Raw genomic sequence first — 11,322 nt, forward strand, 5'->3', positions numbered from 1 at the left:
TTGTTTGTTTCTTTTTTATAAGATTGATTATTCTTTGGATTAAAGTCTTTAAAATTAAAGTGGATATTATAATTTGGTTTAAAGCATTCGGCTGATTTTTGTTGTTTGGATATGCATCAATTCCTATAAGGCTATGCACCCTTCATAAACACTACTAAAAATATCACTAAATTTATTAAATTAACATTACTGATTTAAATTTTTGGGTATGCAAATGCACACCCTTGTTTACATGTGCATCCGGCACTGGATAAGGGGTGATATTCGTACCAAACTTTTGATTAACCTATCATAAACATGTTTTATTGACTTGTACAATATGTTTTAATACTTGTATTGTGTGGTAAATGTATCAACTTTGATAATACGAATATCAATTCTCAATCCCATATACATGAGTTAACCTCTATGTTGGTGAAGTAAAATTTTGGTACTATCTATCTATTACAAGAAACAAGATACTCATAAACTATGTAAACTTTTTTGAAAGAAAGTTGAGCGGTAAAAGTGGTCACAAGAGATACACTGGATAAAATAAAGAAAATCCACGTGTACACATAATAACCACCAGAAACCCCCCACTGCCAATGCTATTCACCAACCCACACAACCACCACTACCTGATTTCACACACACTCAAACACATACAAATTTCACGCATATGAATATATGATCACATATTCTAACTCAATTACTTGATTCACCTTGGCGAAAAAAATGGCGCCAAAAACTATGACATCAATTTCATCTCCCTCGCACTTTCCGCATTTGTCGTCACCGGCGGCGGTGGTTCAATTGCCTCCGTATATTTTGATCACAAAAAAATCCATCATCCGGCGAACTTATCCGGCGATCTCGCTACGTAACAGATGTCGTTTTCTGTTTCCGGTTCCAATGGAGGTTTTTTCGACTGGTAGGTGTAAACATTATACGAAATCAACGGAAGAGAGAGCGGCGGAAACATCCGCCGGTAGTGATGGTGACGATCAGGATTCCGGTGACGAGAGTTATCGGAGTTCCGACGAGTTATCGGAAACATCCGCCGGTAGTGATAGTGACGATCATGACGGTGGTATGAAGAGGAATGTTTCATCTTTGTCTGATGCTCTTAATCTTGGCAGTCGTGATCCGGTTTATGAGGTTTGTTTCGATTTTGTCGTTTCAAGCTTTTTTGCAGTGTATTTCCGAATATTCGTATGTATCTATAGGCCATAACCCTAAAGCTTACTATATATTGAAATATTGAGTAATGTTTAGTATAGAGTTTACAATGACATATATCATGAGGCAATGGTGTATATAATAAGCGGTTTATAATTATGAAATTTGTTTAGACTTTAGATATACTAGTTTTGAACCATTTGCAGTTAGATTATTAGCCCGAAACAGAAATTTGCAACGCAGGAAGAATGTAGTATTGAAAATGATTGTGTACAAATTACAAAGTTATATTGACTTGTATAATGTAAATGTGACAATGTAGTACTCGTATTTTTTTGTACATGCAAGAAAAAGACATTTTTAGAAATTGAATGTTAATACGTTTGTGAAACGTTGGTTTAGATGCTTAGGTAGGGAAATTTTTTGTTTGTTGTCATTTCATCATTTGAGGTTATGTGATATTCTTATTTACGAGTTGGTTTCATCTCTTAAAAGGTTGTGGAAGTAAGCTCGAAAGGAATGGTCTCAACCAGAAAAGTTAACAGACGGCATCTGCTAAAGTCAAGTGGTGAATACACAAATGATATAATGCTTTGTTTACTGTGGCTCGTGGAGATTAAAATTGCTAATGCGTGCATGTTTTTGTTGATTAAACTTTAGTGACGTTATCTTACTTTAGGTATCTGATTACAGGTCTTCGTCCTCGTGACATACGGAGCGTTGACCCATCATTGTGGTTGACAAACACAATGCCCTCTTTGCTGGTATATTTCCAAGCCAACAATAAGCACACTATGATTGCAGCTCAGTATTAACTCACATAGTTTTGTATTTTCTTTTATAGGTTCGTGAAAATGCCATACTATTGAATTTGGGATCACTACGAGCAATCGCAATGCAAGACAGTGTCTTTATATTCAACTACAACCGGTAAATATTGTTCATCTGAAAAGCCCTATGATGTTATTCTAAATCGAAGTTGCGAACTGACAAATTTATTTTCGGGGTTATTTTTTGAGTATTGCAGTAGAGGAGGAAAAGCTTTTATTGATGATTTGTTGCCTCGCTTAAATCCTAAAAGTATGATTGGAGGAGGCATAGTAATGCCATTTGAGCTTGAGGTTAATTTTTCTAAGTTACCTAGTATGTGAACTTTTAGGGCTTTTGCCCTGTAAGTTCATTACATTATTATGGATATCCCAAGGTTTAACAAGGACTTTGAACTTAATAATTCAGGTTGTGGAAGCTGCCCTTAATTCAAGAATACAACACTTTGAGCACAGGCTAATGGATTTAGACCCGCATGTGAGTATGAGTATATTGAGTAAACTTAAGTTTATGTTTTGTAAGATCATTCTTATGTGATATTTGGGTGGAGTATTATAAAACGTTGTTTTTTCACGCCAGGTTCAAGAATTACTTAAAGTTTTACCGAATCGATTAACAGCTGGCATATTGGAACAACTTCGTCTGTCCAAGCAAACACTGGTATCTACCTTTAGTCAGTCGAAGCATATTTGCTTAAACTTGCATGTTAGTGATATGAACTAATGTAAAATTCCATAAAATATTGCTGGAAGGTTGAACTGGGATCAAAAGCAGGGGCACTCAGACAAATGTTGCTTGATATGCTCGAGGATTCTCAAGAAATACGTCGTCTCTGTATTGTGGGCAGAAACTGCATCCTTGGTAGAAGCATGAATGTGGAGTGCTCAGTTCCACTTGATAAACAGATTGCTGAGGGTAAGCTTGTTGCATAATTGCGGATAGTGTTTTGAAACTTACAAAGGGTAAGTTGGTAACCCATGGTTGACTTCCTATTGTGCAGAAGAGGAGGAAGAAATTGAAATGTTGCTGGAAAATTATCTTCACAGGTAGATTCTGGTCAAGAAAAGAACCTGGCATCAGGGTGGTTAAAGTAGGCATGTTACCATGATGTTGGTAGCAAAATGGGCGGGTGGTGGGTCATGCAGGGTGGGTAATGGTTCAAAATGGGTCATTTTGAATAAGGTTTGAAACAGGACTGTGGGTTAGCCCACCAATACATGTTTGTTCACTTTTAAAATTTTGAATAAACGAGGATGTTGTATGTTGTAAAATAGACTTTGGGTGACTTTTGACCCGTCCTTTGCAGCTCAGTTTTTACTTTGATGCAACTTATTTTATTTGACCCCTGTGAAATAGAATACAGAACAACTAGACCATCATAAGTAAATGTGTTGAAACCGTGGCCTCTAATTTGATCCATATAAATATTTGTGGGGTATGCTTATTAGTAATTTAAATGCATTTCCTATTATTGGCTGATTACAGATGTGAGTCATGTCATAATCAAGCAGAAAGACTTCTTGATTCTGCAAGAGAAATGGAAGACTCCATTGCTGTTAATTTGAGGTTTGCAGATGTATTTGTTATACGATATCACTTCAAGTATATTAGTCTGAGAACATTCTATGAAATGGAGGGATGAATGATGACATAGTTTACTTAATGTGTGAATGTTGCGTATTTCTTTACCAGTTCCCGTAGGCTTCAGGTCAGCAGATTTGAATTGCTTCTTCAGGTTGGGACCTTTTGCCTTGCAGTTGGTGCTTTAGTGTCAGGTTAATTTTTTTGCTTACATCTTACTATTTCCATCCCTTGAAAATTGCAGAATTCTGGTTTTATGCATATATTAACCATCGTGTTAATGTTACCAACTATTCCGCATTAAATGTCAACCTTCAGCGGTTATCCAATATATAATATTGTTTAGATTGGATGAAATCAAGGTCAAAATGACTACCGTAATGATGACTCTTTAATCTGTTTGCAGGTATCTTTGGTATGAATTTAAGATCCTACCTTGAAGAACATGTGGTAATTTCTTTAGTTCCTAAAGCTAAAATGCCTTTGTCATACTTATGGTAAAACAGTCATACATGTTATAACACTCGCTTATCTGTTGTATGCAGTTTGCGTTTTGGCTTACCACCGGAGGAATTATATTTGGTGCTGTCGTGGCATTTTTTCTCACGTACTCATACCTCAGGGCAAAGAAAATCCTTTAGGCTGCCAGGCTCATCTTTCAAGTAACATTCATTTAATCAAGTATTATTCAAACAAGCAATTTTTCTTACACAACTAGAGAATGAATTTAAAAGTAACACTCAGGTCAGATACGAAAACATTAAGATTCACTATCGGAGCTCTTGACGGGACCTAAAAAATTAAGCTAAAGGTCCATTTGAGATAAAGTATGCAATAAATTTTGCAAGAGAGTATAGTCGATGTACATATTGTATATATGCAATTCTTATATCATTATCATGTGTACACCATGGTAGATAGATGCAATGCATAGTTAAGATGAAGCATTTAAAGGGGCGTTTCTTTTGGGCCGCACCTTTCTTGGACTATTTGCCAACATCGTATGGCATGTGTTGTTAATCAATTCAACTTAGTTTGGTGTAATCTGTAGTCGGTATTGGAATAGAGAAGTTACAGACTCTGTGTCATGTGTTGTTTATCAGTTAAACGTAGCTTGGTGTAATCTGTAGTTGCCTAGTGGGTATTGATATAGAGAAGTTACAGACTCTGATTGTTTGTAAAAAGAGATTGAGTTGGCAATTTTGACACATGTGGGTTATGTTTAATATCAAAACGAGTAACTGACCTTTTAAGTAAATTGAGGATGATTCAAATGAGTTAATGAAACTTTGAGTCGCCAAAAGCTTAATTCAATGCATATATAATATAATTTATTATCTTTTAATGCAACATATAAATTTAATTATTATAATAATACCTCATTCTAATAAGATATTATTGATCTATTTAAAAACCTACTGAAACATTGACACAAAACGCTTGCATATCAATCAACCTGGCCTGTCTGGCAAGTATCCATGGATTATAGATATGTGCATTTTAAAAAATAGTATTAGTAATAAGTGACACCACTAACTAGAGAGCACATGTTAGCACATGTTGACACAGGCACAGGATCCACTGGCAAGATTTTTTGTCGTGTTAAATACAACCCAGATTACTAGTGTTACTATGTGTCAACGTGATGAGTCATCTTGTAGCTAAAAGACCAGGTAGAAACCATTAGTGAAATGTACAACTTGTGTCACTACATTACAAGCAATAGAAGTAATGTCCATCCTGGAAAAGTCATTCTCCCAAACAATAATCCAAATTGTACAAATTCTTTTTTACTATCTACTATCTAGACACATCAAAGAGAATGCTCAGAGCCAGGACATGTTCGCAATGTGCATGAAAATCAATAGTATACCACAATTTGATCGGTGTCTTGTCTTCAAGCAATTAAGTGGAGAAAAATCATGTAACCCTTCTAAATAATATACATTGATTCTCTAATAAATTTGGTTTGTGCGTAAACCGTCCCTGAAAAGTATGAAAGAACATAAGCAAATAAAAACGCAAAAACTTAAAAAGATGGTTCCAAAATTAGAGATGCATATAGAAATCTATGGTCAATTGAGTTGCATAATATGTAGTATAATAGTCTAATATAGTAACACCTATAATTGTTGTTTAAGGTTTATATTTTTCTTTATAGAACAAACTGTACCTTCATCAAGCAATGAGTTCCGGCCATGTAGCTTAAAGGATGCAAGAGGCTAAATTTCACAAAAGTTTGTTTTGGTATTTCCAAAATGCTAGCAGTTGCAAAAACCAATCTCCTATCTGGTTTGAACATTTGCAAATGCATCACTTAATGATAATCTGGGGGTGAATCACTGAGGATACTTTGATATAGGAGAAGCCGAGAAGGGAAGACATATGCACCATGGTGGCATGGTAATGAGTAATTACTTAGGAAGCGATGAAATAGCAGAGGCTTCAGCACTCAAATAGCAGTGGCAATTTTGAATTTTTGATCCCTCTACTAAAGAGTTACTTGATTTGTGTTATTATTTGTATCTAACAAGTAAGCCCGGTTCTAATGCCTCGCACAGGCATATTTAGGGTTATGTAGGTGTAATGTAAGTGATTTAAAAGACTTGCCATTCAAAAAAAAATACTTACAGAATTAAGGGAAAAAGAAACACAAAATTGTTGATAGGTTAACCTAACCTGACCCATACTAAAATTACCCATTTTGACTTGCTGACTAACCTGCAGCCCAACTGCCCATTTCACTACCTCTATTTTATAAAGTTTAATATCATACTCGATCATGACAGTAAATGTAATACCTGGCAGGCCTATCCCAATACTGGTTTTGAAACTTCTCCAATTGTTAAATTTCCCATTCCAATTTCCATCTCTTCCCTCTCATCTTTCTCCCTGTTATTTTCCAAAATCTTGTTATCAGCTACACGGGGTGCAACAGCAGCTGCTCTGTTATTTTCCAGACTTCTATCATCTGTAGTATGAGGCACAACAGAACCAAGATCACGAGGCGCTCTCGCAGCAATCCATGGGTGATTGAGGCATTGAGCAGCAGTAGGCCTCTTTTCAGGGACAAATTCAAGAATAGAAACAAGAAAATCAGCGAACTCCTTAGCATCTTGTTCACTGAACTCATATTTTTCCATGAGCACCTTGTGCATTGGCCAAAAGCGCAACCGCCGTATATGTCTCAGATCACCATGTCGATTGAAGAATTCCCGAGAGTAACGTCCACCTAAAGCTATCTGCATAATACGGCAAATGAGTTTGTCAAGTTAAAATTGGTAAATTCCAACTAAACAAACAATCAATGAAATTTGGAGCGGAAATAAAATACATAAAGTGTCCCACCTTTCGAGGCATCATTCCAAGAAGTTCCATCATTAGGGCCAAGTGATCCTGTAACATACAAACATTACTTAATTGCGACGGAAATCAGATATAACATTAGATACTAGTGTTAAAAGCTGATAATCATTAAAAGAGAGAATCAATTTATAAGAAAGAATCAATTTATGTTTTACAGTTTATTTACATAATGACTTAAAAAGATGGAAACTAGATCAGTAGACAATCCACACACAGGCTGAAGGGACACATGATGTGAGGGGGTCTTTACAGGTCAACACAACATGATTCGTTTTGGTCTCTTTCTAACTCTCGTTGCAATAACATATTAAGTTAGGTCACACGAATACCAACTAAAGATCACACAATGAATATGTTGGCCAGGATGGGTAATGAGTTGGGTTTAGGTCATAATTGTCGTTTGAATGACGCTCAAAACGAATCATGTTGTGTTGACCTGTAAGATACTCTCTCTCTCTCTCTCTCTCTCTAGAACTTTTACAGAGTTGTTTCTTGGAATGAATGAATGATAACTACTTTATGCTTATAACATTTGATATCACTATCTCTCATTGCTGTAAAATATAACCCGAACTGCCATCAAGGCATCAACCCATTCAGGTAATGGGTGAAAAATGCAACATAACACTAACAATTTACAATTTAATGCAGCCAATTTTCCAACACTGGAGTGACTTTGACTTGAAAACCAAAGACAGAAAGTCATAAACATATTCTTTTAAATCTAAGGTGGTTTGAATTCAGTCAAAGGGTAATTGGATGGAAACCCCCTAATCCCATGTACCATTTGGTACCCACTAATCCCCAGCCAGGCTAGTGTTCAGATGAATCTCAACCACTTAATAATCCCCTGATTATCTCAAGTTTGCCTTTGGCAAGATTTGACCCAGGACCAATCCTGAAAAGTGGCGGCTGGTGGCCACTGGGCTATTACCCAGTGGTTAAAACAAAAAAGGGGTTGCAACATGAGGACTTCCCAAAGGGTCACCCATTTTAGTACTACTCTCGCAGTCTCGCCCAAACACACTTAACTGCGGAGTTCTGGTGGGATCTGGTGCATTAGTGCTGGTATGATCGCAACCTAGTTTGAATTCAGTCTTGGATAAGAAAACAGAATGTTGTCCATATTTCTTTGACTTTGAATATAAACAGAAAGCAAGCAAGGATTCTTTCAAATGGAAAAGAAATTGTAGCTCATTTAAAGCAAACAACTCTTAAATGCAAAATTAGTTGTTTGACGATGACATATCTTCTAGCAAACACTAAATTAATAAACCTATTAGTTTGAGAGGAATGAATGGATGGTTCAACATGATTAATATCAAATTTCAATATGATTGAAGTAATTAAGGACTTAAGGTCTAAAAAAACAGAATTTCAAGACTAGCAAAAAAAGGCATGAATTGCAGAGTCAGATTTCACACTTCTTCCTTTAGATTGTTTGAAAAAAAGGCATTCATGGAGTATTAATATGTTTGTCGGATCAATACAGTTTCCCTCAACAGCTGTGAGTGTGACACTACATTATAACCTATAAGAATCCAATTCCTCTTCCTAGTTCCTACACATCCAAGTACTTCAGAGGAAACATTTAAATGGTTATACTATATTTAGTATCATGTAAACACATCCAAGTACTTTATTAGATTTAATGTTTGCCTGATTCTGAATATCAGGTTGATGAGGTTGGGTATACATGATACTAAATATAGTATAACCATTTAAATGTTTCCTCTGTGGCCTTTCTTAAATCTGTCCTATATGGTTGCATCACCAGCTCCAACTATATTAATTGCGACATCCATAGCAACTCTACTTTGTGTGATCAAAATCTTCATACAACATAATCAGGGCATTTTTCTAGGATTTAAAATTCTCAAACTAGTGTCTGTGTAAACTGAGGTAATTGTTGTGTGAAAAGATTCTAATTATAGATAGAAAGAATGGTCATACCTCATCCCTGTCATAGTTGTCACCACTATGAGGGTCAAAGAGAACATCACCGGTGGCAAGCTCGAAGCATATACATGCAAATGACCATAAATCAGCAGATGTTGAGTACTTGGATCCTAATAGCACTTCCGGACATCTGTATTGTCTAGTTTGGATATCACTTGTAAATTGCTTATAAGTCCAACACGCATTACCAAAATCAACCAATTTGCATTTAACATCAACCTCTGCCAATAGCCTCTGTCGTGTTGACCGGCTTCCTCTCTTACTAACTTGACTTTGTTGGCGAGAATCCCGTGCTTCAGAAGAGTTAACCAATGATGTGGCTTGTTCTTCATTGGAGTCTCTATTGGAAATCTCATCAGCCTCCTCAATTTCTTCCTTTCGAGCTGCTTTCTTAGCCTTTTTTCTAATTTTCTTTTTTTGATTTTTGGTAAGATCGACACTTGAACTTTTAATAACTTTACAAGCACCAGAATCCGCCAAGACTTTATCTTTACTAGACGGGAGAACGAGAGGCGCACCTGTTTTTCTTGGATCATTTTCAGGGTCAATCGTAGATAAAAGTAAAATGTTTTCTGGTTTAAGATCAGTGTGAATAATAGAGAGTTGACGATGCAAGTAATCCAAACCCCCTAAAACATGGTAGCAAATTTCTTTAACTTTAGGCAAAGGAATCCCACGATAGTCTGAATACTTTATTAGTGTCAAAAGATTATCACCCAGATACTCGAAAACCATACAAACATGCTGGCCATTTGGTCCAGAGTGTTTGAAATGATCTAAGAGCTTTACAACACACTTCTTGTTATCAGGGTCTCCCTCTGCTATCTGTTTCAATATAGTGATTTCGTCCATTGCCGCCTCGGTATAATGTTGAGCACTCTTTTGGACTTTTAGAGCCACATACCTCTACAAAACAAATCCAACTTGATGTTTCAACTCCATCATTCAAAGTCCTCAAAGGAGAAAAGCAAGATAACAAATCACAATTAGCCCTAATATAAATTCATACAAACAAAAATGCTTGTTCAATCCACAAAAATCATATAATACATTCATAGAAGAAACTAAAGAAACTTGAACACCCAGCATATCCACTAACCTCTTCATCACATATCAGGTATTCATTCATTTATTTAAATACGACATGGTTGCGATATAAGTTGCCACATCACTTGTATCAAAGTCATATACATCAAACAAACAAAAAAAAATCAAAACTTTGGTACCGCACCAAGCGGCAAAATGAACAAGTTAAAATTTTGGTCACATACATAAACTTAGATGTACATTCTAATACTGTAGCCTTTGAGGGGTTTCTGGGATTGCTTATTTAAATGCTTTTCTTCTAATCTAACTTCTTAAAATTTAAGGCAGGTAAGCAGTAACAAACACTCTCTGAAAAACCGCTCATACGGTCTTTATATAACTAACAAACACATAATAAAGAAAGAAAAATGCTTTTAAATGAGTAGAATCATAATAAAAGAAGAAAGAAAGGCATACAGAATTATGTGTGTCCCAGGCAAGCCAGACAGTAGAAAAATGACCCCAGCCAAGTTTACTTTGGACAACATATCTTGAATTTTTAAACGTATCGCCAACTTTAACAGCGTGATATCCACCACGCCGGTATTCCTCTGTTCCTTCATCTTCTGACGAATAATCACTTCCCTCCTCACTTCCATCTTCATCATCTCCTTTCCTTGTACCATCATTTATGTATTCTTCTTCCGCCATCAATTTACTCGTATTATTTTTACTATACGATTTTTTATTGCAGTAGAGAAAGGGATGGATGGAGGGAAGTGAAGTTTTTTTAAATCACCGATCTGGGAAATAGAGTGATTCTAAATTCTAATTCTAGGGTTTCTATTTTTTTTTTTTTTTATGGGAAACATTTTTATTTATTTATTTATGTGTACTAGAGAAATACTCCAGTATGGAGCACTCCCCTGTTTTTATGTTTTACGGAACAAGCCAAAAACAACGTATAAATTTAGAGAATTGATATTCTTTTTGTTTAATTTACTATCAGACAATCTATCCTTAGCCTAAAGGCTTTTTAAGCTTGATTTTATTTTTATGACATGCAGATTTTAAAGAATGATGTATGAATGTGGTAAAACCAACTAAGTTGGATCAGTGATTGGAGCTCATGCTTTTGGAAATAGAGGTTATGGGTTCGATCCTCATGCCCAGCAAGGCTGGAGGTCTTTTTCTATCTATGGTAGAACCTGGAAGCAGCCTCTTTACCTTTGGTAGGGGTAAGGCTATCTACATATCAACCTCCCCCATACACCGTTTACCTTTGGTAGGGGTAAGGCTATCTACATATCAACCTCCCCATACACCGTCGAAGACGACATTGAGAATTACTTTACTTTACTTTTTTATGTATGAATGTGGTAGATTTATTCAATTACATGG

The 11,322-nt window shown here is 35.9% G+C and overlaps 2 protein-coding genes and 1 pseudogene across 5 annotated transcripts; 1 reads left to right on the forward strand and 2 right to left on the reverse strand.

The window, feature by feature from the left end:
- Positions 1-594: 594 nt before the first annotated feature.
- On the forward strand, positions 595-5,818 carry LOC122586153 (magnesium transporter MRS2-11, chloroplastic-like). Of its 3 annotated transcripts, none has more exons than XM_043758262.1 (14): positions 595-1,140; positions 1,657-1,729; positions 1,855-1,925; positions 2,006-2,091; positions 2,189-2,282; positions 2,398-2,466; positions 2,569-2,649; positions 2,742-2,904; positions 2,990-3,035; positions 3,475-3,555; positions 3,682-3,764; positions 3,977-4,020; positions 4,116-4,232; positions 5,732-5,818. In XM_043758262.1, the coding sequence occupies exons 1-13, from the start codon at positions 718-720 to the stop codon at positions 4,209-4,211; spliced, it is 1,410 nt and encodes a 469-aa protein (XP_043614197.1). In that variant the 5' UTR covers positions 595-717; the 3' UTR covers positions 4,212-4,232; positions 5,732-5,818. The 3 variants fall into 3 exon arrangements, with proteins under 3 accessions (XP_043614197.1, XP_043614196.1, XP_043614194.1); XM_043758261.1 differs by lacking the exon at positions 5,732-5,818 and adding an exon at positions 4,315-4,796; XM_043758259.1 differs by lacking the exon at positions 5,732-5,818 and having other exon boundaries at positions 596-1,140; positions 4,116-4,796.
- LOC122586152 (serine/threonine-protein kinase SRPK-like) lies at positions 5,229-10,824 on the reverse strand. 2 transcript variants are annotated; one of them, XR_006321883.1, is made up of 6 exons: positions 10,399-10,824; positions 8,890-9,801; positions 6,919-6,966; positions 6,372-6,812; positions 5,744-5,859; positions 5,229-5,556 (listed from the first exon to the last, which is right to left on the reverse strand). XR_006321883.1 is itself a non-coding variant. In XM_043758258.1 (5 exons), exons 1-4 carry the CDS (start codon positions 10,630-10,632, stop codon positions 6,381-6,383), a joined length of 1,626 nt encoding a protein of 541 aa, XP_043614193.1. In that variant the 5' UTR covers positions 10,633-10,824; the 3' UTR covers positions 5,229-5,556; positions 6,372-6,380. The 2 variants fall into 2 exon arrangements, 1 of the variants encoding a protein (XP_043614193.1); XM_043758258.1 differs by lacking the exon at positions 5,744-5,859.
- LOC122586182 lies at positions 7,892-8,018 on the reverse strand (annotated as a pseudogene).
- Positions 10,825-11,322: the final 498 nt, after the last annotated feature.

This window comes from Erigeron canadensis, chromosome 1, assembly GCF_010389155.1.
Source record: "Erigeron canadensis isolate Cc75 chromosome 1, C_canadensis_v1, whole genome shotgun sequence".
Lineage (NCBI taxonomy): Eukaryota > Viridiplantae > Streptophyta > Magnoliopsida > Asterales > Asteraceae > Erigeron > Erigeron canadensis.

Bases quoted from the DNA above. Each gene is read 5' to 3' on its own strand.
- LOC122586152 (XM_043758258.1), bottom strand. From the start codon at position 10,632: ATGGCGGAAGAAGAATACATAAATGATGGTACAAGGAAAGGAGATGAT. The intron at 9,802-10,398 runs GTATGCCTTTCT...TTTGTTTTGTAG, and splicing joins CCTGGGACACACATAATTCT to AGGTATGTGGCTCTAAAAGT. The intron at 6,967-8,889 runs GTATGACCATTC...TGTATGTTACAG, and splicing joins ACAACTATGACAGGGATGAG to GATCACTTGGCCCTAATGAT.
- LOC122586153 (XM_043758262.1), top strand. From the start codon at position 718: ATGGCGCCAAAAACTATGACATCAATTTCATCTCCCTCGCACTTTCCG. The intron at 2,467-2,568 runs GTGAGTATGAGT...TTTTCACGCCAG, and splicing joins TAATGGATTTAGACCCGCAT to GTTCAAGAATTACTTAAAGT. The intron at 4,021-4,115 runs GTAATTTCTTTA...TGTTGTATGCAG, and splicing joins CCTACCTTGAAGAACATGTG to TTTGCGTTTTGGCTTACCAC.